This window comes from Erinaceus europaeus, chromosome 3 (assembly GCF_950295315.1).
Source record: "Erinaceus europaeus chromosome 3, mEriEur2.1, whole genome shotgun sequence".
In the NCBI taxonomy this organism is placed as follows: domain Eukaryota; kingdom Metazoa; phylum Chordata; class Mammalia; order Eulipotyphla; family Erinaceidae; genus Erinaceus; species Erinaceus europaeus.
The window spans coordinates 26,218,140-26,245,158 of record NC_080164.1 but is presented as its reverse complement, the minus strand read 5'-3'; the positions used below and the strand labels follow the sequence as shown (position 1 = coordinate 26,245,158).

General features: G+C 45.3%; 1 protein-coding gene across 4 annotated transcripts in view; it reads left to right on the top strand.

Annotated features, from left to right (window-relative positions):
* Positions 1–842: 842 nt before the first annotated feature.
* The window catches only part of STRN (striatin), an 86,469-nt gene continuing 60,292 nt past the window's right edge, over positions 843–27,019 (top strand). For 2 of the 4 annotated variants that reach the window (XM_060186869.1, XM_060186868.1), the window contains exon 1: positions 845–1,260. In XM_060186869.1, the coding sequence (XP_060042852.1) occupies positions 1,003–1,260 (258 nt within the window). In that variant the 5' untranslated portion in view covers positions 845–1,002. Of the gene's footprint in view, positions 1,261–27,019 lie in introns of all 4 variants that reach the window. The other 2 variants (XM_060186867.1, XM_060186866.1) reach the window with 2 other exon arrangements.

The following is a 27,019-nucleotide window of genomic DNA, read 5'->3' as shown; positions in this document are numbered from 1 at the left end:
TCCCTGCTTCCCCGATCAGCTGAGACCCCCACCGCCCCGCCCCCTTGCTTGCCTTTTCCCTCTCTCCTTTCCTTCCTTTTCTTCTTTATTTCCCTTCCACTCCTCTTTCTCTCCCTTCCCCTCTCCTCTCCTCTCTTCCTATCCTCTCCTTTCTTTTCTTTTACCAGAGCTCTGCTCAGCTCTAGCTTCTGGTGGTGCAGGGGATTGAATTTCGGGCTTCGCAGTCGCAGGCATGAGACGGGCTAGTTTCTTTTTTTCTTTTTTAAATATTCATTTATTTATTTTCTCTTTTGTTGCTCTTGTTGTTTTTTATTGTTGTGGTTATTATTGTTGTTGTTATTCATGTCGTTGTTAGATAGGACAGAGAAAAGTGAAGAGAGGAGGGAAAGACAGAGAGGGGGAGAGAAAGACACCTGCAGACCTGCTTCACTGCCTGTGAAGCGACTCCCCTGCAGGTGGGGAGCCGGATGGGCTAGTTTCTTAACACAACTGCCATGAAGTCTTGAAGGAAGTGCAGTTAGGGCTGGCCTGCTAGCGTGGCCACTTCCGTCTGTGCGTGCAACATGTGTGTGTGCATGTGCACGCGTGTACAACAGGGAGCACTGCAGGAACTTCCGCAAGCGCAAGCCCAGCCCGCGGCGGACCAAGAACTACAAGCTCAGGGGCGGGGTCTAACAGCAGAGGCGTGGCCTAGCGCAAGGGGCGTGGCTTACGTTCCTGCCGCCTCACCGCAGCCGGAAGTCACCGCGCGGGCTTCTCCAGCCACAGCCTGCCCCGCCCCGCCCCGCCCTGCCCCGGGACTACATTTCCCGGCGCTCCCCACGCCGTCGCGCGCGCCGCCGTGACCCACTTGGCGGCCCGTCGCGGGCTCGGCCGGCCCCCGCGCCCAGGCGGCGGCTCCCTGCTGACGGGGGTGTGGGCGGGGAGCGGCAGAGGCCGGAGGAGGCGCTGCGGGCCGCCGCCGTCGCTCGGCAGCTCGGCGGCTGGCTCGGCGCGGCCGCCATGGACGAGCAGGCGGGGCCCGGCGTCTTCTTCGGCAACAGCCACCCGGGCGCCGCCGCCGCCGCCGCTGCCGCCGCCGCCGCCGCCAAGGGGCTGGGGCCTGCGGGCGAGGCGGTGGCGGGGGGCGACGGGGCGGCGGCGACGGGGGCGGCGCGCGCCCACTACAGCCTCCCGGGCATCTTGCACTTCCTGCAGCACGAGTGGGCCCGCTTCGAGGTGGAGCGCGCCCAGTGGGAGGTGGAGCGCGCTGAGCTGCAGGTGAGGACCCCGGCCCGGACCCTGGACTCGCTTCCCCGGCGCCCCCGCCGGGCCCCACTTCCTTGACCCGGCCCCCCCCCCCCCCCCCCGCGTTGTTTACCCTCCTCGCTCGCAACTCTCGGGGTTCCTGCAACTCGCCCGCCCGCCGCAGTTGAGGGCGTCCCTGGCCGGGGAGTTGGGAGAGGACTACGATCACCCCTGCCCCAGTGGTCCATTCTAGTGAGGGCTCCTTCTGGGAGGGAGCCAGCCTGGGGAGTCCATTTTAGGAGGAGGGAGGGGGGTTCTGTCCTGTTCTGGGGGAGCCTGTCTTATGGGGTCTCCGCAAGGGGAACTTGCGCCAACCCCTTCCCACCCCACCCAGCCCACTTCCAGGAGGTGCATTCTAGGGGCTCCACTCTAGGCGGGTCCGTCCTGTCCTGGGGAGTTCATCCTGGTTGGTGCCACTCAGGGGACTCCATCCTGCGGGGGGGTGGGGGGCTTAGGGAGCCCGTGGGGGCAGGTTCCGGTCCTGGGAGTCTGTCTTATCCCAAAGAGCTCATGGTGTGTGTGGGGTGTCACACCTGGGGAATTCATTCTGAGAAGTCCATCACGGTGTGTTTGGAGATTGTCCCATTTTGGGGGCGGGGGGGGACCCATCCCAAAAAGATCTCTCCTAGGGAGTCCATCCTGTCCTGAGGAGTTCATCTTTGGGATCCCATCCTAGGGAATCCCATACTGGGGGAGCTGTGTAGGGGAGGCTATTCGAGCGACTCCATTCTTCGGGGCTCTCTTGGGGTGGTGGTGGTTTCTGTTTTAGGGAGTCTCATCCTGGGGGGGGCCTCTCTCTGGACTAGGAATCGTCCTAGTCCAGAGAGTTGATCTCTCCAGCTAAAGGTGGTGATGGTTGCCTTCTCTCTCTCTGGAAGTCTTCCCGGAGGTCTGGCGAAGTTGGATCCCAGAGGCTTGTAACAAGCAGCTTCCCTGGGCTGAAAGTTGAGGCAGAGTCTCAGCTCCCTTCCTGTGTGTGCAGGTGCTCCCCCTTATGCCCTCCACTCCTGCCCCCTGCCCCCTGCCTCCTGCCCATGTTTCTCTTTAAGTATTCCAGCATCCAGGGTGAATTCTGTGGGCTTGGTGTTTAGAACACCCAGCGGAGTGTCTCCAGGGTTAATGTGAGGTCGACTGGTCCTTTTCAAAGTAGCTGATAGAGCCTCAAAGTTGGTGACATTTCCTTGCATAATCTGTCTGCAAGGTGAGCCGGGGTACAGAGAGGAGCTGGTGTGGGTTTAGAAGAGTGACAGGAGTCTTCGCTTCAGAGTCTGTGAGTGGGTTTCAGTGGGTGTTCCTAAAACTTCGTAGGCTCTCGCCAATCTCACCAGGAACTCCAGGAGCGGTGAGTTGCTGCGTCTTTCCGTTTTACAGTTCATTCTGTGTGCCTATGAGACCCGAGTTCTTGAAGTTAAAACGCTACCCAGTGTGTCACTTTATTTATTTATTTATTTATTTATTTATTAGTGGGAGGGAGTGTGTCTGGGCAGGGGGAGGGGAGAGGTTGGGGTTCATGTGAGTTGGAACAGACTGCTTTGGAGCAGTGGAAAGAGCCAGCAGAGGGTCAGAGGTGACAGGCTAGAGTCCAGGCTGTGCTGGCTGTGTGACCTTGAGGAAATCCTCTCACCTTTCTGAACTAAGGTTTCTTCATTTATTTATTCAGCAGGTTTGTTAAGTGCCAGAAGTTCCTCCAGGCCTTGGGATGGGTAGAAGCCACTGAGCCTCTGCCCTCATAGAACTTAACGTTTCAGTGGGGTGACCAGCAGTGCAACTGGACAGGGTGCTGACCATGGGGGGGGGCGGCGCTGCAGAAGTCAGCCCACCGGAAAGGGAGAGCAGTGTGATGAGGGCAGCTGTCTTGGGGGTGCTCTGGCTCTGACGGGGGGGTGTGGAGGGAGGGCCCATAGCTCCTAGGATCTCTTCTGATTCTTGACTTGCCCTGCTCAGGTTGATATTCTTTGGTAACTTTTGTCCCTGCTGTCAGGTTGCTTCACTGTCCATTCTATTGCTGTTTGCAACTTTCCTCCTAATCTGTCTGTATAAAGTAATCAGAAGACGGGAACATTGTGGGTTTGCTAGTGAGTCACCTGTCTGGCAAGGCATTTCGTCCATGAGTTTTGGATTTCAGACTTCATGGAGATGGAGAAGGTAGTCTTTCACTTCAGAGTCGCACACCTGCAGAGAAGGGTTTTTTTTTTTATATACAAAAGCTTAAATTTTGATTTTCCTGCTAAGGGAACATGACACAAATCACACTAAGCTGGCCAAAGAGAAGTAAGAAAACAGCACTTTGCCTCCTCCCTGTGGCAGTTTGGGAGTTTCTAACCCATCTCATCCCCTGCTCCCTGCTGCCCACACCCCCCATTTAAAACTGTTGACTTCCCTGTGTCTGCTCTTGGACCCCACACTCAAATCACACGGCTTTCTGGGTCAGTCATGGCGAATGCTGAGCTTGGTACATTTTGGTTTGTGCTCAAATGAAGCAGTCATGGAGAAATTTTAAAAAAGTATGTCATACTTTCCAAATAGGACATGTATATATTTGGGGGCCAAGAGGTTGTAAGACTCTGGTCTTTGAGCCCCTTATTAACACCATTGAAATTTCCTTTCCCCATCACTTAAGAAAATATTTGTTTTATTTTTATTTATTTTTGCATTTCCAAGCAGATAGGGAATATTTTATTCTCTAAAATCTGTTTATTAAATGGAAATATTGACAAGGATAAGAGAAGTACAATTACACACAATCCCCACCACCAAAACTTCGTCTCCCATCCTCTCCCTTGAAAGCTTTCCTAGTCTTATTTATTTACTTATTTAATTATTATTGGATAGAGACAGAGAAAGTGAGAAGAGAGGAAGAGCTAGAGAGGGAGAGAGACAGAGAGACATCTGCAGCATTGCTTCACCACTCATGAAGCAGGTAGGGACCCCTGCAGGTAGGGACCAGGGCCTTGAACCTGGGTCCCTGTGCACTGTAATGTGTATGCTTAACCAGGTGCGCCACTGCCTGGCCCCTTTAGCTTCCCTATTCTTTATCCCTCTGGGAGTATGGACCCAAGGTCATTCTGGGGTACAGAAGGTAGAAGTTCTGGCTTCTGTAATTGCTTCCCAACTGAACATGGGCATTGGCAGGTCAATCCATACTCCCAGCCTGTCTCGCTCTTTCCCTAATGGGGTAAGGCTTTGGAGAGGCAGGCTTCCAGGACACATTGGTGAGGTTGGCATCATGGTAGCATCTGGAACTTGGTGGCTGAAAAAGCATTAAGTTATAAAGCAGAACAAATTGTCTAATAATCAGGAATCTAAAGGCATGAATATAGCAGATGAGATTTGGGGTCTTCATTTTGGAAAAAGCTAGTAGGTCTGTTTTGGTATATATTTGGAATTATATATATATTTGGAATATATTTAGGCATATCCCAAGGGGCCCATGACTTTACTCATTTTTACCCGAGCCCAACAGCTAACATGCAGGTGGACCAAAGGACTAGGGAGATAGTGTCAAAGTTGGAAAAAGGACTAGAAAGCTGGATCAGGGAAGAGAGCAGCTCCCAAATATGGGAAAAGTATGTAAATATTGTAAACTGTAAACCCCATCAATTTGATCTGGGGCCCATATTTGTCGCAGGAGCCTGTGTAACCTCTGCATCCCTGTAGGTCTGAGCTAGGCTGCACTAATTTCAGGACCCATCGTCCTCCACTGGTAGAGTATGTTAGGCCAACCTCCCGTCGGAGAATGGGCTGTCCCTACCATTGTTGATCCGCATAGGGGGTATTTGTTTGTTTTAATGAGAGAGACAGAGACCAGAACACTGATTAGCTGTAGCTTATGGAAGTGCTAGGGATTGAACCTGGGACTTAAGAGCCTCGGCATGAAAGTTCTTTGCTTATCGATTATACTGTCTTTCTAGCCCATTAAATTTATTTATTTTTATTTGTTAGGACTGAGAGAAATTGAGAGGGAATGGCAACGGGGGGGGGGTAAGTGTGTGTGTGTGTGTGTGTGTGTGAGAGAGAGAGAGAGAGAGAGAGACACCTGTAGCACTGACTGCTTGTGAAACTTCTCTCCTGTGGGTGGGGACTGGTGGTTTGAACCAGGTCCTTGTGCATGGTAATGAGTGTGCTTGACTGGGCCCACCCCCCTGCCCCCTCCACAGCCCCTCCGTCATTTCTTTATATCATCATCATTACATTTGAACCTATCTCTTCATTCTTTTTTTGTGGTTGGAATTTTGCTAGAAGCAAGAGTTGAATGAATATCAATGTAATCTAGATCTGTTGTTGGTTTCCTCCTTTTGATTTTTAAGTCTTTTCTCAAGTCATTAACACCGAAGCCAACAAAAATACCTGTATGATTAAGTCTAATTTGTCTCCTCAGGAACCTGTCAGTCCTGCTCTTTCAAGTTACCAGGGCAGGGTTGTGAAAGACAATCTAAACTCCACCTGGCCTTCACCCACTTCCTCCCTCCTTTAGCTCTTGGCAGGGAGGAAGCAACAGGCTACCTCATTCTCAACATTTCTTTTTCTTCCAATTACTTTACTTTTTGCCCGTCTTGGCTGTTGTAAGACTCTCTTATTTTTAATCCTCTTCCCTTCCCCACTGTCACTCAGACAACAGATGATTCCCAGGCAAAGAATGATGAAGATTGTTTCTGAGCTTTCTGTGGGGGGAAGAATAGGAGATGGGATGCTAATATCTACATTGGAGAGACTTTACCTTGCATTTGGCATTGAATGGCCTCAAAGAAACATACGCTCTAGTTGGCTAGAAGTGACATGCAGACACAGATGGTCTGTCATTGGTGGGGGGGAGGTTGAGTCTTCCTAGCGTAGGGCGAAGAGCTAGCAGTTAGTGGGGAGACAGTAAGAAGGAAGGACTTGAGGTGGAAGAAATGAAGGTTCAGGACTTGGAAATGACTCAGGCATGGGAAAGCAGATGTGCCTGTGAGCGGTGAACACGGCTGTCTCTAGACCTTGGTGTCTCCTTGTGTGGTGGGAGCATCTCTGCCGTTCATTTGGACACCCCCTGGTTGTGTGAGGAAGGTGGTGGGTCGAGGTGGCTCAGGCAGGTGTTCTGGAGGCTGATGTCTGAAGCTGAGGGTTGACATTCTTGGTTCATGTTTTCATCTGGCAAATGCTTTTCAAGCATCGGCTCATGTCAAGTCCCGTTCTAGGCATTGAAGAAGCAACAGTGATGAAAACAGAGCCAGCCTTCATGCCCTTTGAGTTCTGGGGGCAATAGGCCGTCATACAGAAATTCCTCCTTAAAACATGGGAGGGTACGAGGGCCGTGGCTAAATAGGGAAGAAGAAGCGTTTGAGAGATGGAAGCGGGAAGAAAGGCTTATTCTTGGGTGGTGGTGGAGACGAGGCCAAGGAATACGATCTGGGGACAGTGCCGCAGAGGACGCGGTGGGGAGGGAGGGCTGCAGGAGGCGAGGGGGCCTGAGAGGGGAGTGGAGGGGATGAGGTCAGATCTCCTGTGCCTTGCCTAATGTCAGGACTTTATTTTTGACCTCAGCAAGTTGGGCAACTGTTGAACTGTTTTGAGCAAAGGAGTGACACCACCTTTAAGAGGAACCCCCCCTGCAAGGATCCGGCGCAGACATGGAAGAGGAGACCGGGAGTCTAGTTAGCAGGCTGTCGGCATGGGCTGGGCTGGAGAGGGCGCCTGTGGTAGTGATGGGATGGATAGGTGGATGTCACATTGATACACAGAACAAAATATGGAATGTGGGCCAGAGAGACAGAATCCTGGGTAGGATGTGCTTGTGGTCTGGGTTCGAGCCCTGGCACCTCATGGGAGGTGCTGTGGCAGTGGAGAAAGCTCCAGCACTGTGCTGCCCACCCCCCCCCCCCCATTGGAATGAGAAAGTGGCCCGAGAGCGTGAAGTTGTGCAAAGTCCCAGCAATGCAAAAAAAAAAAAAAATTCTGACTACTTTTTTTAAACCAGAGCACTGTTCAACTCTGGCTTATGGTGCAGCAGGCAATTGAACCTGGGACTTCAGAGCCTCAGGCAGGAAAGCCTTGCAGGACCATTCTGCTGTCTCCCCCACCCTCTGACTACATTTTTGAAGGTAGAAGCAGCAAGCTCTGTTCAAGGATAGGATGTGAGGGTTGAGACCAAGACACTCACACTTCACTCAAAATCATTTTAATGGCGCAGCTTCATAGTGCTTCGGGAGGGGTGTGCCGAGCATCACAGTGAACTCAGTAAGCACTTGGAACTTATCACTGTACCTATTACAGTTACGGCACAAGAAAACGTGGCACTATTTCATTTTATGCCAAAAATGCATGATTATCATCTTTTAGAACCTTTCTCTCCCCCATGTGTTAAGCTCGGGATAGTGAAAATGCCTTGTGAGAATTAAATGAGATGTTTAGAAGTAGTGAGCAAGGTGTAGTAAGCACTGAACTTGGGAATTTATGTGAAGTCTTTTAAGTGCTCACTTAGAAAGTCAAGCGGTGAATTTATTTACGCTAGCAAGTACATACATGCGGTGAAATTTGTACTCCTGTTATATCCTGGTCCCCAGAGTAAAACCAACATTTTGGTCATCAACTCTTCAGGCTAGGGTGTGTGTGTGTGTGTGTGTGTGTGTGTGTGTGTGTGTCACCCAAGGACCACGGAGTCTAATATTCTAGGTCTGCTGGTGACATGAAGGGACATTGAACAGGAGTGAATTGTTGCCAGCAGTGACAACTTCAAAACGTTGACAATATGGGAGTTGGATGGTAGTGCAGCAGGTTAAGCGCACGTGGCGCAAAGTGCAAGGACTGACGAAGGATCCTGGTTCAAGCCTCAGGCTCCCCACCTACAAAGGAGTCGCTTCACAAGCCGTGAAGCAGTTCTGCAGGTGTCTTTCTCTCCCCCTCTCTGTCTTCCCCTCCTCTCTCCATTTCTCTCTGTCCTATCCAACAACAACGACATCAATAACTACAGCGATGTTAAAAAACAAGGGCAACAAAAGGAAACAAATATAAAAAAAAAAAATCACCGACGATATACTGCCACCATACTCGCTTTTCTTAGAAGCTGGTGTCTGACTCTTTGGAGTTTGCATAAACTCCTCTGAGTGTGCTTATCTGATTGTGGCATGACTTCTTGGATAATATATTGTATGCTCTTACTAACCACGCTGTAAAACGACTCTGGTTATATGTGGTCCTTTAAACAACTGCCTTTAATCTAGGAGCAGGTGGGCCCCACTGTGGTCTTCTGTAATTTGGTGAACAGTTTCATTGTTAGAATTCAACTCATGTGCTTGATAATTAGGTTATCTGTCATTATATTTTGGGAAGATTTTACAGGCTTGACTTTAGAGGGAAACAACCCCACCTTAATCTGCATTTTAGTTTGGTATTTCTCAGTTTCTTTTTTCTTTTCTTTTCTTTTTTTTTTTTTTTATTTAAGAAAGGATTAATTAACAAAACCATAGGGTAGGAGGGGTACAACTCCACACAATTCCCACCGCCCAATCTCCATATCCCACCCCCTCCCCCGATAGCTTTCCCATTCTCTATCCCTCTGGGAGCAGGGACCCAGGGTCATTGAGGGTTGCAGAAGGTAGAAGGTCTGGCTTCTGTAATTGCTTCCTCGCTGAACATGGGCGTTGACTGGTCGGTCCATACTCCCTGATTGATAATCAGTTAATTTGAGGGAATTCTTAGAAGTATTCATTCCCTGGGCTCTGCCCAAGACCAATTAAATAAAAATCTGAGGAATTAAGGATCCTGGCATTGGTGTTTTTTGGAGCTCCCCAGTAGTTGCAAGAGCTCAGCTAGTGTTGAGAGCCATTGCCATAGTTCTTCATTTCTGTTTTTACTTACCTGGTTTGGCGATTTAGCGCTGCTGTTAATAGTCCAGATAGGCAAGGCTTTTGTAGGATTTCAGATAGAGTTTCTGTTAAATTTCCATTATCCTTTTTTAAAATTTAATTTATTTATTTATTTGTTATTGGATAGAGACAGAAATTGAGAGAGAAGGGGAAGATAGAGAGGAAAAGAGATAGAGAGACCCTGCAGACCTGCTTCACCATATGTGAAGCGACTCCCCTGCAGGTGGGGAGCCGGGGGCTCAAACCAGGATCCTAACCCGGCTTTACGCCACGTGTGCTTAACCCACTGTGCTACCGCCTGACTCCCACATTTCCATTATCCTTGATGATAGCTGGTATTTTATTTTTATGCAGTAATCTATTGTAATTTTGAGTCACCTCCCTCTGACTGAGAGAATGATACAGTAATATTTGAACTGGAATGAACTTTGCAAATAGTCAGTAATAATCTTTTTCAGGTAAAGTGGAGCTCAGAGAGCTACCAAGGATGACCTCGATGGGATGGGTTTTGTGCACACTCTGCCACTTAAGTTTCCAGATGTAAAAACCTTTACAGTTTTTTAAAAGCTTTTCCAAATTCATGATCTCACTTTATTCTTATAAACCTCTGAGATAATTGGAGTCTCGGTTCTTATCATTGTTTTTAAAACAATAGACATGGAGGTTTTACTGTGTTCTGTTTTCTAGCTTATTTTGTTGGCTACATTTAAGATTTTTCTCTTTGGGAGTCGGGCTGTAGAGTAGCGGGTTAAGCGCAGGTGGCGCAAAGCACAAGGACCGGCATAAGGATCCCGGTTCGAACCCCGGCTCCCCACCTGCAGGGGAGTCGCTTCACAGGCGGTGAAGCAGGTCTGCAGGTGTCTGTCTTTCTCTCCTCCTCTCTGTCTTCCCCTCCTCTCCATTTCTCTCTGTCCTATCCAACAACAACAACAACAATAATAACTACAACAATAAAAAAAAAAAGATTTTTCTCTTTGATGCTTTGTAATTTCATTATATGTCAGAGTATAGAATCTTGTTATTTATTGGGACTTTGTTTAGTAACTAGAATCAGAATCTTGGCTCTGCATGCTTTTTTTTATATATTTTTTTTAGGTATTTTTTTAAAAAAATATTTTATTCCCTTTTGTTGCCCTTTTTTTTTTTTTTTTATTGTTGTAGTTATTATTGTTGTTGTCATTGTTGGATAGGACAGAGAGAAATGGAGAGAGGAGGGGAAGACAGAGAGGAAGAGAGAAAGCTAGACACCTGCAGACCTGCTTCACTGCTTGTGAAATGACTCCCCTGCAGGAGGGGAGCCGGGGTTCGAGCCGGGATCCTTATGCCGGTCCTTGTGCTTTGCGCCACCTGCGCTTAACCCGCTGCACTACAGCCCGACTCCCGCTTTTTTTTTTTTTTCCTAGATAAGCTGGTTTACCTTCCAACCCGTTAGTTGTGGTAAGTATAGTTAGTTATTCCATAGTTGGTGTCTCTGTGCTTCTTACATGTAAGATCTGTTGTTCATTTTTTTTTCTGTCTCTTGTTCATGTCTTGTTTCTTTGTATGTATAGTTATCTTTGTGTGCTGTTCACTGTCCTTGGAAAAAAGGACAAAACCAGTCTGAATATAAAATAGAGTTATCAGGGGGTCGGGCGGTAGTGCAGCGGGTTAAGCACACATGGCGCAAAGCACAAGGACCAGCGTAAGGATCCTAGTTCGAGCTCCCAGCTCCCCACCTGCAGGGGAGTCGCTTCACAGACGGTGAAGCAGGTCTGCAGATGTCTGTCTTTCTCTTCCCCTCTCTGTCTTCCCCATCTCTCTCCATTTCTCTCTGTCCTATCCAACAACGAATGACATCATCTACAACAATAACCACAACAAGGCTACAATAAGAAGGGCAACAAAAGGGGGAAAAATGGCCTCCAGGAGCAGTGGATTCATGGTGCAGGCACTGAGCCCCAGCAATAACCCTGGAGGCAAAAAAAAAAAAATAGTTAATCTTCAGAAAAGTTTTCCATTTTAAAAAATATGTTTATTTACTTATTATTGGATAGAGACAGAGAAATTGAGAGGGGAGTAGGAGATAGAGAGGGAGAGGGACAGCAAGACACCTGCAGCCCTGCTTATCCACTTGTGAAGCTCCCTCCCTGTAGATGGGAACCAGGGGCTTGAACCTGGGTCATTGCGCACTGTAACATGAACACTTAAGCAGGTGCACTACCTCCTGGTCCTGAAAAGTTTGTTTAAGGAGTGCTGGAGCTTGAACCCAGAGCCTCAGATATAAAACATTCATTCTACTGCTGAGTGAAGTCCCTGGCCCCTTTGGGTGTAATCATATTTAGAGGAAGATTTACTTCGGGGATGAGTGGGAGAGCACCAGAACATCTCTCTGGCCTGTCCTGTGCCAGCCCAGGGACCTCACACAGACGAGCCCGGGCTCCGCCACGAGTCACCTCCTCAACCACAAGTACTTGCTTTTGCTTCTGGGAGGACTCAGGAGGCTTTAAAGCAAGTTCATTGTTTGAAGTTTGGATATGAACATGCCTGAGGATCAATATACTTGTGCTTTAACTTCTTCTGGGGAAGCGTAAGCTCTTGAGGGTCGTAGCTGAATGTGGTCCCGGGTGCATGTCAGTGGGAGACTTCTCTCTTGAGTGGGTCTGCTCTTTGATTTTTTTTTTTTTTATTCTGGTGCTGCTGTTCTACCCCAGGGCCTTGTAGGTGTGAGGCAGATACTCTCCCTCTGAGCTACATCCCCAACCCCTGGCCTTTGAATTTAGCTTGTGGGGTTTCCTGCAAGGTTGTCCAAACTAAACTCCAGACGTGTTCTGATTGGCTGGGACTCCAAGGGCAGCCGTGACTTTTGTTCCTTTAACTCGTTAGATCCCCACTTTCCCCTTCAGTTTTGGCCAGTTAACTCCTTACTGTCTTACTGTCTTTTTTATTTTTTCTTATTTTTATATTTATTTATTTATTATCCCTTTTGTTGCCCTAGTTGTTTTTCATTGTTGTTTTAATTATTATTGTTATTGATGTCGTCATTGTTAGATAGGACAGAGAGAAGTGGAGAGAGGAGGAGGAGACAGAGGAGAGAGAAAGACATCTGCAGACCTGCTTCACCGCCTATGAAGGGACCTCCTGCAGGTGGGGAGCCGGGGGCTCGAACTGGGATCCTTACACTGGTCCCTGCACTTTGTACCACATGTGCTTACTGTGCTGCCGCCCGAATCCCTGTCTTACTGACTTTTGTTGTTGCTGGGACTTTATTACTCTGGGTCAACTTTTTCAGATAGAGGAAGAGAGACAGAAAGGGAAGGAAGAAGGGAGGAAGGGAGGGAGGAAAAAACCCCACAGCATGGATGCTTCCTCCAGAGTGGTGGGGGCTGGGTTTGAACCTGGGCCACACTCGGAGCAGACCAGGTAAATTAAGTTACCATGTCCTGCCTTTGCTTTTAAAAGAAGACTTTAAAAATATTTTATCCAGTGGTCTGGGAGGTGGCGCAGTGGTAAAGCTTTGGACTCTCAAGCATGAGGTTGCGAGTTCGATCGCCAGCAGCACATGTGCCAGAGTGATGTCTGGTTCTTTCTCTCTCCTCCTATCTGTCTCAAAAATAACATCTTTTATTTATTTATTTTTTAATTTTATCCAGGAATTTTTAGATGTTTTCTGTGGGAGAGTTGTTTTCAAGCAGCCAGTATTGGAAGTTGAGTTGTCTTATCTTAAAAATAATTGACACTGGGAGCTGGACAGTAGCACAGTGGGTTAAGCACACATGGTATGAAGTGCAAGAACCGGCATAAGGATCCTGGTTCGAGCCCTTGGCTCCCCACCTGTACAGGGGTTGCTTCACAGTTGGTGAAACAGGTCTATCTTTCTCTCCCCATCTCTGTCTTCCCCATCTCTCTCAGTTTTTCTCTGTCCTATCTGGCAACACAACAGCAATAACAATAACAACAAAGGCAACAAAAATGAGAAAACTGACCTCCAGGAGCAGTGAATTAGTAGTGCAGGCACTGAGCCCCAGTGATAACTCTGGAGGGAAAAAAATAAAAAGGAAACAAAAAAAACTTGACACTAAGGATGGCTCCAGAAATTATCTAAGGAAAACTATCATTGATAATATCATTATCACTAACTGTTTGCTGTGGATTTTTCTTGGTGTTCCAGTGGTAGGGAGAGACCTACAACTTTTCTCTGAGATCTTGCTACTTTGAGCAGACTCCAGATTAAACAGCCTTCTTCCCTAATAGTCTTTGAAAGGCCCTGGAAAGTTATAAATAATCTGAACTGCTTTCCCTTTCCATAGCCTGTCTGCTTGCTGTCAGCTACACTTTCTGAATGATGGACGTTGATTGTACTATCTGGGTTTCAGTTCTGGGCCTTTAATGCCCTTTGGATCTTTGGAGTTTCCTGCTTGGGTGACTAATGTGACAGAACAATCTGTTGATCATTGTGACTTAGGTGGAAAGTGTGTGCCTTGGAGATACAGAGCTCCAACACCTCTGATTTATAATTTTTCTGGGCCTCAGTTTTCTTTGTAAATGTCTAGGGCAGCATACCCAACAAGCAGACCTTATAAGACTTTGAAAAGATACATGTTTGTGAAGTACGTGTCCCATCATATGTGTTCCCTGAGTGGCTCTAGTAAACTGACTTGCTCCTGGTTCCTAAGGATGTATTCATTTTCCGGAGTCCTCATCTTGGTATTCACAGGAATAGACAGACAGACAGACACTCTCTGCACACGGGTTTCCCTCCCATTGCTCTGTGCCTTTGCTTAGCCAGGGCAGAGGTACCTTTGAAGTTAAGCGCCCTCATCCTGGACTTTGTTCTATAAAGCCAGAGAGACGGAGTGGTCTTCCTTCGTTGTCTGGGCCTGGTGTGGCATAGTTTAGAACCCAGGACTCCTGTGGCAGCTAGAGCCTGTCTTCTTGAGCACACTACCCCCTTCCTGGCCCTTACCCTGTGTGGCTGCTTCTAATTGGAAGGAAGGAGCCAAATGAATCTCAACGTTTAGATGACCTGGGATGCATCAGATATCTCATAACTTCAGGCATTACCATTTCATCCTTATCACTTCAAATATTCTTTCGAGTAGAATTATTTAGTGGGTTATATGGAATGGGGCTTAGGAAAGTAATAATTCGTTTCTCAAAAGTGCTCAGCAATGTTTTGCTCTGGTTTCTTTAAGTTATTGTGCACATTTTGGTAGGGTTTACTGAGATGAAATAATTCACTTCTTTTAAAAAGTCTGCAAACTCAGATCTTTGCCGTCTCGCTGTGTTCTGTATGTGTTGCTATAGTTTGCATTTGTTGATCAGATATCCAAGTCTTTGTGCTGTGCTATTAGGTTATTCTGCGCCAGTCGTCATTACATTACTGTTTGAATACTGTCAGCCATGTATTAGCTCTAATGCAGTAAGTTATTTGAGGAAATAAAACTGCATTTCTCTGGCCGACTTAACGCTGGTTAACCTTTACTATAAAAATATCTTACTGTTGGGAGTCGGGCGGTAGTGCAACGAGTTAAACGCACATGGCGCAAAGCGCAAGGACACAGGTGTAAGGATTCCTTTCGAGCCCCTGGTTCCCCACCTGCAGGGGAGTCGCTTCACAGGTGGTGAAGCAGGTCTGCAGGTGTCTTATCTTTCTCTCCCCCTGTCTATCTCCCCATTCTCTCGATTTCTCTCTGTTCTATCCAATGACAACAATGATAATAATAATAGCCACAACAGTGATAAAACAACAAAGGCAACAAACGGGGAAAAAATGATCTCCAGGAGCAGTGGATTCCTGGTGCAGGCATTGAGCCCTGGTAATAACCCTGGAGGCAAAAAACAAACAAACAAACAAACAAACAAGCCTTACTGTGTGGGGCAGCACTATGGTGTGTCTGTCTCTCTTTCTATCTCTCTGTCTCTCTTCCTCTGTCTAGAGGAAAGACAAATATGGTTGCTGTGAGCAGTGGAGTTATTCGGACACTCAGCCCCAAAGTACCTTACTGAACAAAGTGATCAACTGTATGCTTAGATTTTAATGTGAAGACAGGTATGTAGGAAGGAAAAAGCATTTTAGATTGGGCTAGAAGCAGCGTGGCACAAGGAAAAGCGGGTCAGTATTTTATTTCGAAGAAAAGATGGGGAGAAAAATAAGGGGCTAGAAGAGCCAGAATTGGGGTGAGTTTGGGGCAGTAATGAGCAAGGTTGGGTGGAATAGGTGCTCTGGGTGTGGCCCACAGGTTCTTGGCATACCTGCCCGGCAGAGATCCCAGGAAGGGCCAAGGGGAGTGTTTCATTACGGCACACACAGGTTCCATCAGTGCTCATTTACATGAGACAGAAATTGGATCCAGTATTGGCATATCTGGTTAGGACAAATAAGCACTGATGTTGGATTCCACAAAGTGGTACCAATTTCACCTGATGGAAAATTACAGTCCAGTCTGGGACTTGCTCTCATTTTTTTTTTTTTTTTCCTGGTCTTGTTTATACTTCTTCAATGAGAAGGTGAAGCAGTGAGCAAAGAAGCCTAAATTACAGGCACTACCCAGACCTGCTCCTGAAGAATGTGGTTTCCTGGGGAGGGAGGGAGGGAGAGTGAGAGGGAGGAATGAGAAGGAGTCAGGAACTGTGGCAGCACTCTTGTTGAGCTTTCTGGAGTGGAACTTCTGACCTGGGCCCTTTATCTGTTGTTTCCCCTCTTTCCTTTCTTTACCTTCAAAACAGATAGCAGTTTTACCGACTGAGGGCACTTGTATGTGGGCCAGTGCTTAGTGCTTTCCACTGGTCATCTGTCCTAATCCTTGCCAAACCAGGTGTGCTGTGTGCTGATGACCATTCCCTCACTCACAGATGGGAGGTTAAAATCATTTAGCAGCCCTAAGCAACCTTTGGGCTTGGTAAGTAGAAGGAAATCTGTAGAGATTTCCTATTCTCTCATGCCTCTGAGTCAGCCTGTAGGGTTGGGATGTTCCTCTCCCCTCAATCTCTCTCTCTTTTTCCAGTACTGCCACCAGGATTTTTGCTGGGGCTCAGTGCCTGCACAATGAATCCACCATTCCTAGTTGTTATCTTTTTTATTATTATTATTAGTGATTTAATAATGATTGACAAGATTGTGGGATAAGAGGGCTACAATTCCATACAATTCCCACCACCACCATTCCATATCCCCTCCCCTCCATTGAAACTTTTCTTGTCCTTTATCCCTCTGGGAGTATGGACCAGAGATCTTTATGGGGTGCAGAAGGTGGGAGATCTGGCATCTGTAATTGGTTGTCCACTGAACATGGGCGTTGACAGATCAATCCATACACCCAGCTTGTTTCTGTCTTTCCCTAGTGGGGGAGGGCTCTGGAGAGGTGGGGTTCCAGGGTACATTGGTGCATTCGTCTGCCCAAGGAAGTCAGGTTGGCATCATGGTAACATTTGTAGCTTAGTGGCTGAAAAGCATTAAGCTATAAAGCAGAATTTGGGTCTTCATGTTGGAAGGAGCTAGGAAGTCTATTTTAGGTATATTCCAAGGGGCCCATAACTTTGCCAATAGCTAACAGGCAGGTGGGCTAGAAGTATTGTCTGGGAAGATAGTGTCAGATTTGAGGATAGGACTAGAAAGCTGGATATAAGGGCAGAGAAGCTCCCAAATTTTGGAAAAGTATATAAATACCGTTAACTGTGAACCCCATCAATCTGACTTCATGCCCATATCTATTCATATCTTTAAAAATTGTTTTTATTTTTGATAAGATGGATACATTGGGAGAGGAGGGATTGGAGGAGGACATACATGCACACGCATCCACACCACCCACCCACCCACCCCTGCAGCTTTGCTTTGGCTTGTGAAACTGCTCCCCTGCAGGTGGGGATTGGGGACTTGAACCTAGGCCCTTGTATGAGGTGATGTGTGCATTCAACTAGATTAAGTGCACACATTACAGTGTGCCAAAGGACCCAGGCTCAAGCCCCTGCTCCCCACCTGCAGGAGGAAAGCTTCACAAGTGGTGAAGCAGGGCTGTGGGTGTCTCTCTCTCTTTCTATCTCCCTCTTCTCAATTTCTCCCTGTTTCTATCCAATAATATATATATATATTTAAAGCAAAAACAAAAATACCAAGTCCTCTCCCACCCCACCTTTTTTTAAAGGAGAGGCAGAGTCAGAGAAAAATAGACGGTAGCACCAAAGCTTCCTTCAATTCAGTGGGGGCTGGCCTTGAATCTGGGTTTTGTACGTGGCAAAGCAGCATACTATGCACGTGAGCTAACTGACTGTCTACCTGGTACACTGTGTGTGTGTGTGTGTGTGTGTACACATGCGATTTCACTGCTCCAGGCCACTTTGTTCATTCAGATAGACACAGAGAGGGGAGACACCACAGCTCCAAAGTTTCCCCCATTGGCGTAGAACCTCCCACGTGGTGCCTAGGTTGGAACCCAGGTTGCACACATGCATTGCAGGCATGCTACCCAGTGAACCATCTCTGGTAACTTTGTAAGCATCTTCCAAGATTCAGTTTCCTTTCTTTGAGCAACTCCTCTGACCTTCAGAGACAGTGGTCCCTAAGCAACTTATTTCTGTGAGACAAAGTTTTGGTATCCAGCACCATCCAGACTGTTGGTTGGGCGAATAAGCCCAAAAAGATGATGCGGCTCAGCAGGCAGAGTCAGACTTTCATCCGAGAGGCCCCAGACTTCATCCTTGGCTCAGCACAGGCTTGAGCAGTGCTCCTATTTCTCTCTCTCTCTCTCTTGCTCATGTTTCTCACCCATGGAATAAGCACATCTTTTAAAAAGAAGTGAAAAAAGATGATTGTAGTGATTAATTGAATTAAGTTAAAAATACAGGAACCCTTAGTCATTTGCCAGTGTGAACAAACTCCTCATTGCCCCTTCACTTTTTTTTTTTGAATGCTGATAGTAGGTCTGTGTTGTCATTCTTGAATAAGCTATAATTACTTTTTTTTTTTTTTTTTAAAGTCCTGGTTTGGGTTTTGCTTGAGTAAGGCACACTGAGCACATCATCCGAGGTTCTTAATGGCCTTGTCTGCAGTCCTTTAGCAATTGTTTCACATCTGATTTGTCAGCAGTCATTTTTTGTAGCTCTCCTTTACTGTCTCTCCAAAGCAGGTGACTTCGTCTTGCTCTTCATTCTTATCTTTTATTGTATTACGTAATGCTTAATTGAGTTATTTAACCAAAACAGCAATATCAGCCAACACAAACAGGTTTGGGAGGAGGCACAGCTAACTAACTCTTGGTGAGCTTATACGATTCTGCTGTCTGGGTGAATTGGAAAGAACAGCGCACTCACTGTGTCCTGGGCTTTGGGCAGGGCTTTACCAAGGGACTGGAGAAGACTGGCGAATCACAGGGTCGTGAGAAGAGAATTAGTGGTGAGACTATCTACTGTGTCTTGATGGTACTGCCTACCTCAGACTTTGTATGCTTATTTCCTCACTAGATGATGAGTCACTTAAGGGTGCTTTATTTCCCTAAGGTCCAGCAGAGCATTGGCAACATAGCTACTTATTCAAGGGCTCCTCAGTGAATCATATGTTAGGTTCCATTGTTACTCAGCATGCACCAAACATGTGTGTCTTCTTGAGGGTGGGCTCTGGGCCTCGGGAGTCTCATTGACAGTGTTTGTCTTGAATGTAGTGGATGTATAGCCCATCTCGGTGTGTGGAGGAGCTGTGTGCCTGTCCCTCTTAGGACTTGTGGGGAGAAAGCCTTTCAGAGCAGGCAGTGTCTGTACTCCCGCAGAGCGTTGCCTGGGCTCTGCCAAGTCATTCTGACAGAGCTCCTTTCAAGGATACCCCCGGCTTCTTAATTGCCACTTGGTGCTCACTGCGGCAACTGGTGCTTGGGCTTCCGTAGCTGTGAGTGTAGGTTTGTTTTCTTCTCCCTTTGTGTGTTGAGTGCTGACAGCCAGGAAATGTCTTTGGCATCCTGTCTAAAAAGTTCTGAGCCGGCAGGGTCATGGAACTTTATTGTTTCGAAGGCCATCCTTTCAGATTTTGTATACATTTCGTATTCCTTCGACTTAGGTAATGAATTAGATTTTTTTTTTCCCTGTGTAGGTAAATTTTATTTCAAACAAAGTGGTAATTAGTAAGACACACTGAGTACTTCACTGTTTAGCTGGTGTGTCCTACTTTCCTGATCTTGTCTGTAATTGCATTACCAACATATATTATCATTTGGAACATTTTTTTTTTCCTTAAACTCAAACTCTGCTTCGTCAAATAATCAAGTAGGAATGCCTCATCATCCAGATTGTAGCATGAAACATTTGGATTTTCTTATCACAAAATTAGCTTCTTTTCATTGGAAATGAAAAGTATAGCTTTTCAGATTCTTATGATTAGCCAAGTAAGGGAGAACAGAGACACAGAAGGCATGCTCTATGCAGATGGCACTTTGTGGGTACCTGGCATTTTCCTAGGCACCCCAGTTACAGTGGAGAAGAGGCAGAAGTGGCTGTGCTCATGCAGAATTAAGTGATAATCTGAGACTTTCGAAAGACCCAGGTAGGGAGCCGGGCGGTAGCACAGTGGGTTAAGCGCACATGGCGCCAAGTGCAAGGACCCACTCAAAGATCCGGGTTCTAGCCCCTTGCTCCCTACCTGCAGGAGGGTCGCTTTACAAGTGGTGAAGCAAGTCTACAGGTGTCTGTCTTTCTCTCCCTCTCTCTGTCTTCTCCTCCTCTCTTGATTTCTCATGGTCCTATCCAACAACAGCAATAACAGCAACAATAACAATAAAGGCAACAGAATGGAAAAAATGGCCTCCAGGAGCAGTGGATTCGTAGTGCAGGCACTGAGCTCCAGTGATAACCCTGGAGGCAAAAAAAAAAAAAAAAAAAAGACCCAGGTAGGTCCCAGGTGGTGGCAATCCCAGTTGAGCAGTCACATTACCTAATGTGCAAGGACCCAGGTTCAACCCCTGCTCCCCACATGTAGTAAGGAAGCTTTATGAGTAGTGAAGCAGGTCTGCAGGTGTCTATTTTTCTCTGTCGTCTCCACCTCCTCCTCTCCTTTCAATTTCCCTCTGTCCTATTTAAATAAACTAAAAAAAAGAAAAGGGAAAAAAATGGCCTATGGGAACAGTGGATTAGTAGTACTGCCACCCAGCCCCAGTAGTTACCCTGGTGTTAAAACAAACAAACAAACACCCTGAAGAGATAGGGGGTGGGAGGCAAGAGGGAGTTATGAGAGGGCTGGGGATGGTGCGTGATGGTGAAGGAGGAACTAAGGTGGTGTGGAAGTGGTGTGCAGACACCTGTCACAGGGTGATAAGAAATGCCATCCCTGTGACAGCAGCTCTTCTGTACATCATTTCCATAATGAAATGATTTGGAAAAAAAAAAAAGACTGAGGTGGTAGTGCACCGAGTTAAGCACACATAGTAGAAAGCACAAGGACCCACTCAAGGAACCTGGTTTGAGTCTCTGACTCCCCACCTGCCAGGGGAGTTGCTTCACAAGCGGTGAAGCAGGTGTCCCCTCCTCTCTTGATTTCTCTCTGTCCTGTCCAGTAAAAGTGGAAAAAATAGGGAGTTGAGCGGTAGAGCAATGGGTTAAGTGCATGTGGCACCAAGCGCAAGGGCCACCATAAGGATCCTGGTTCAAGCCCTTGGCTCCCCACCTGCAGGGGAGTCACTTCACAGGCTGTGAAAGCAGGTCTGCAGGTGTCTTTCTCTCCCTTCCCTGTCTTCCCCTCCTTTCTACATTTCTCTCTGTCCTATCCAACAATGACAACAACGACAACAATAACTACAACAATTAAAAAAAAAAAAGAGGAAAAAAAGGGCACAGGAGTAGTGAATTCGTAGTGCTGACACGAGTCCCAGCGATAACTCTAGAGGCAAAAAAAACCCCTCAAGTCTGTATGCAAGCTTTCCTCCACTAAAAGTAGATTGGATTTTATATATATATGTATGTATGTATATATATATATATATATATATATATATGTTTTGCAACTTTATGTCATGTTTTAGTCATTTGTTCCTAATATTGATACTAATAGTAGTATTAATATTACCATGTTCACTTTGTTAACACTGTGCATCCAGGTGACTGGTAGGGGCCTTTTGTTTTTTATTTCTGATCACAAATCTCTCTGTGCTTAGACTGTTTCTATTCCTTGCTGTTTTGGATACTCTTTGTAAGCTAATGTTGCTTTGCACATAAACTGTGTCTACTTTACAGGAGATCTGTCCTTCTGAAGATTTGTTATCCTGGAAGGAAAGCCCTTCTACCCCATTGCTTTATTAATCTTTCATATTTATGTTGCCCTTCATTCATATTTACCTTGTGTCCCATTTCCGGTTAGAGCTTTTGGATACTCTGGGATTTTTATATTTTGCTATTTCTAACGAGAGAGCGTATGAGAGAGAACACAAATCACTGCTTTATCATCCATGGAGTCCCGTGCTTAGTCTTGGTTGCTGTCTTGTGGTGCTGGGGCTTGAACCCAGTACTCCTTTGTGCAGGGAAGATGTTCCACTGCTGAGTCACCATCTGGGGCCTACCTGGAGTGTTTAGTGATTGCCGTTTGGCACTTAGGGTGGATTATGTCATACTGTTACCTGATTTTTGTGAATCTGCTCAGTTCATTTAACAGATAACTTGCTGAATATCTGTTCCATGCAAGTGATTGTTTGGGGCACGGGGAGGTGGCAGTCAGTAAGATAGACAGTCCCTGTCCTCTTTGAGCTCAGACAGCATCCTCTCTGTTCTGTATTGATGATGGCAAACCTGAGTTCAGGTTTGTAAGGAGTCCCTAACTAATAATGCAAAAATATCTTTGTTTTAGTCTTGCTGCTGGTTAAAATACCCTGTTAACAACAGAGAAGAGATTGTTGTGGAGAATGCAGTATCTTTTGGAAGGTGGATGTCATGTTCAGTTATAATTTTTTAAAAAATGAATGAGACTAATGTAGCCTTTGGAGCTATTAATCCAAGTAGCTACCACAAGTATCCCATGAAAGGCATGCAAATAAACAGAATGCAGGCAGACAGACTTCTAGGAAAAAATACCTGTTGTCTTAAGGTCAGTACTATTAAGTACTAGTCCATACAGTCACCATGCAGTTTAGGTGTAGAAAAGTTATCATTTATTTATTTATTTTTCTTAGAGGAAGAAATTGAGAGGAAGGAGGAGACAGAAGGAGAGAGAAAAACGGCCGCCTGCAGATGTGCCAGCACCTGGTCCCACTGGTACTGGCTTCTCAACATTGCTACCTAGCATGTGAAGGAAGTTTCTTCCTATTTTTCTAGTTGATAATAGATTTTATTAAATGATTGTTTTCTATCTCCTAAGATAATACTGTTTTCTATCATGTAACTCATGGAATAAATCTGATAATGGAACATACATTTTTTTCTATATTTGATTGACTAAACTTTAGGATTTTTGCCCTGCATTCTTCCCTCCCTTCTTCTTTCTTTCTCTCTTTCTTTCTTTCTTTCTTTCTTCCTTTCCTTTCTCTCTCTCTTTCTTTCTCTCCCCCCCTTTGATGGTGGTGGGGGCATTGGTAGGGTTTCACAACTCCACACTGACTTTTTCAGATAGACATCATAGCACCAAAGCACATGTGGCAAAATACGTCCACCATCCAGGTGAGCTATTTTGTTGCCCCTTCTTCTTCTTTCTTTCTTTCTTTCTTTCTTTCTTTCTTTCTTTCTTTCTTTCTTTCTTTCTTTCTTTTCATTTCTTTATTGGGGAATTAATGTTTTGCATTCAACAGTAAATACAATATTTTGTGCATGCATAACATTCCCCAGTTTCCCATATAACAATACAACCCCCACTAGGTCCTCTGTCATCCTTCATGGACCTGTATTCTCCCCACCCACCCACCCCAGAGTCTTTTACTTTGGTGCAATACACCAATTCCATTTCAGGTTCTACTTTTGTTTTCTTTTCTGATCTTGTTTTTCAACTTCTGCCTGAGAGTGAGATCATCCCATATTCAGCCTTCTGTTTCTGACTTATTTCACTTAACATGATTTTTTCAATGTCCATCCAAGATTGGCTGAAAACGGTGAAGTCACCATTTTTAACAGCTGAGTAGTATTCCATTGTGTATATATACCACAACTTGCTCAGCCACTCATCTGTTGTTGGATACCTGGGTTGCTTCCAGGTTTTGGCTATTACAAATTGTGCTGCCAAGAACATATGTGTACACAGATCTTTTTGGATGGATGTGTTGGGTTCCTTAGGATATATCCCCAGGAGAGGAATTGCAGGGTCATAGGGTAGGACCATTTCTAGCCTTCTGAGAGTTCTCTAGACTGTTCTCCACAGAGGTTGGACCAATTGACATTCCCACCAGCAGTGCAGGAGGGTTCCTTTGACCCCACACTCACTCCAGCATTTGCTGCTGTTAACTTTTCTGATGTATGACATTCTCACAGGAGTGAAGTGGTATCTCATTGTTATCTTTATTTGCATTTCTCTGATAATCAGAGACTTGGAACATTTTTTCATGTGTTTCTCGGCCTTTTGGATCTCTTCTGTGGTGAATATTCTGTCCATGTCCTCCCCCCATTTTTGGATGGGGTTATTTGTTGTCTGTTGTTGAGTTTGGCAAGCTCTTTATATATGTTGGTTATTAAACTCTTATCTGATGTATGGCATGTAAAGATCTTCTCCCATTCTGTGAGGGGTCTCTTTGTTTGGGTAGTGGTTTCTTTAGCTGTGCAGAAGCTTTTTAATTTGATGTAGTCCCATAGGTTTATACTTGCCTTAGTCTTCTTTGTAATTGGATTCGTTTCATTGAAAATGTCTTTAAAATGTATGCAGAAAAGAGTTCTGCCAATGTTTTCCTCTAAGTATCTGATAGTTTCTGGTCTAACATCCAAGTCCTTGATCCACTTGGAATTTTGTATTTGGTGAAATACAGTGATTCAGTTTCATTCTTCTGCATGTTTCAACCCATTGTTTCCAACACCATTTGTTGAAGAGACTCTGCTTTCCCCATGTAATAGTCTGGGCCCCTTTGTCAAAGATTAAGTGGGGCCTCACTTCTGGGCTCTCAATTCTATTCCCCTGCGGCTACAGACAGACTATGACCCACATAGTCAATGACTGCCACCTCTCCAGATTCAAAGGAGGTCTCGAAACTTTACATCAAGCTCAACCTGACGCTGTTGACTGGCTACGGAAGAAGGGCAAACGCTAGAAGAAGAAGAAATTCTATTCCACTAGTCAGTGTATCTATTCATGTTCCATTACCAAGCAGTTTTGATGACAGTGGCCCTATAATACAGTTTGAAATCTGGGAGTGTGATGCCTCCGGTTCTGTTCTTTTTTCTCAAGATTGTTTTGGAAATTCTAGGTCTTTTCTGTTTCCAGATAAACATTTGTAGCATTTTTTCTATTCTCCTAAAAAATGTGCTTGGGATCTTGATGGGGATAGCATTAAATTTGTAGATGACTCTGGGTAATATATTCATTTTGATGATGTTAATTTTTCCAACCTGTGAACATGGAATGTCTTTCCACTTCTTTGTGTCTTGAGTAGTGACTCATAATTTTCAGTATACAAGTCTTTCACTTCTTTGGTTAGATTTACTCCTAGATGTTTTATTGTTTTTGTTGCTATAGTAAAAGGAATTGATTTCTGGATTTCAATTTCTTTTTTTCTTTTTTTCTTTTTTTCTTCCTCCAGGGTTATTGCTGGGCTCGGTGCCTGTACCATGAATCCACCGCTCCTGGAGTCCATTTCCCCCCCCCTTTTGTTGCCCTTGTTGTAGCTTTGTTGTGGTTATTATTATTGCCCTTGTTGACGCAATTCGTTGTTGGATAGGACAGAGAGAAATGTAGAGAGGAGGGGAAGACAGAGAAGGGGAGAGAAAGATAGACACCTGCAGACCTACTTCACTGCATGTGAAGCGACTCCCCTGCAGGTGGGGAGCCGGGAGCTCGAACCGGGATCCTTACACCGGTCCCTGCGCTTTGCACCACATGCGCTTAACCCTCTGCGCCACCGCCCGACCCCCTCAATTTCTTCTAACTTAGTGTTTGCATAGAGGAATGCCACTGACTTTTGAATGTTAATTTTGTAGCCTGAAACCTTACTGTATTGCCTGATGATTTCCAAAAACTTGTTGCTGGATTCCTAAGGTTTTTCCATGTATACTATCATGTCATCTGCAAATAAGGAGAGTTTGACTTCTCTTCCAATCTGTATGCCTTTAATTCCTTGCTCCTGCCTGATTGCTATGGCAAGAGCTTCCAACACTATGTTGAATAGTAATGGTGATAGTGGGCAGCCCTGTCTAGTACCTGATCTGAGTGGGAATGCTTCCAGTTTTTCACCATTGAGTATGATGTTGGCTGTAGGTTTGCTATATATAGACTCCACTATCTTCAGGAATTTTCCATCTATTCCCATTTTTTGTAGTGTTTTGATCATAAAGGGATGTTGTATTTTGTCAAAGGCTTTCTCTGCATCTATTGATATGACTATATGGTTTTTGGTCTTGCTTTTGTTGATGTGGTGGATCACATTGATTGATTTACGTATATTAAACCAACCTTGCATGCCTGGGATAAACCCCACTTGGGCATGATGAACAGTCTTTTTTATATACTGCTGTATCCGGTTGGCTAGAATTTTGTTCAGTATTTTAGCATCTATGTTCATCAGAGATATTGGTCTATAGTTTTCTTTTATGGTTGTGTCCCTGTCTGCTTTTGGTATCAGGGTGATGTTGGCTTCATAGAAGCTGGCAGGGAGTATTCTAGTGTCTTCAATCTTCTGGAAGACTTTTAAAAGTAGAGGTATTAGTTCTTCTTTGAAGGTTTTGTAGAATTCATTTGTAAAACCATCTGGTCCAGGACTTTTATTTTTGGGGAGATTTTTGATAACTGTTTCAATTTCATTAGCTGTGATGGGCCTGTTCATGTTATCTACTTCCTCTTTACTTAGTTTTGGAAGTTGGTAGGTATCTAGGAAATCGTCCACTTCTTCCAGGTTCTTTAGCTTGGTGGCATATAGTTGTATTCTTCTGCTTTCTTAAATAAAGTTATTGTTACTGATAATCTTTTCTCATGATTTATTTAATGCAAGAAGGGACAGACACCGGAACACTGCTTTGCCATATGCAGTGCTGGGACCATATTCAGGATTTCACACATGCAAGTCTTTTGCTCGGCTCTCAGTCACCTCCCTGCTGCTACTTTGCCTGATCGTAGTTTGAAGTCAGAGTTAGGTTTTCATGCTTTTCACATCATGCACATTATTGCCATTGGGTTCACAGAGTTCCTCTCTCATTTAATTGACTGTTCATTTTTTTCTCCTTTTCTTTCGTAGTTTCCTTTTTTCTTAATATTTGTAAAATACTGCTTAGTGCATTCATCTGTCTTTTATATACAGAATTAGATCATGTAATTTTCTGTTTCAAAAAATCCATCTGTTCTGTTTTGTGCACATAGTGGTGCTTTTTCCACCCCTGGCAGATGTCGGGCTATTATGCCACTTTGGTTGCAGCTGTATCAGACCACAACAGAATCAAAGAAATCAGATGCCCAGCTTTCCAGACTCTGTAGTGGGAAGCTGCATGGTAGAAAGGACTGAGACTATGTATTCTGAGCACTTAGTCCACAATATCTGCTACATTAGTTAAGTTACGGTAAAATTTACTTGGCCTGTAATAAACCCAATGAAAACACTGGCATACAAACAATTAAGAAAATGCTCACTTGCGAGGCAGAAAGTTAGCTACAACGTTTTTGCAGCACAACTCCAGCTATGTGAAGAAATAGATTGAAAGGAAAATTAGAAGGAAATAATTCAGGTGATAAAAATAGAGTGTCTTTGAATAGTTCTACATATTATTATTATTATTATTTTTGCTAATGTTCTCTTGGGTTGTATCTGTACAAGCAAAATTACCAG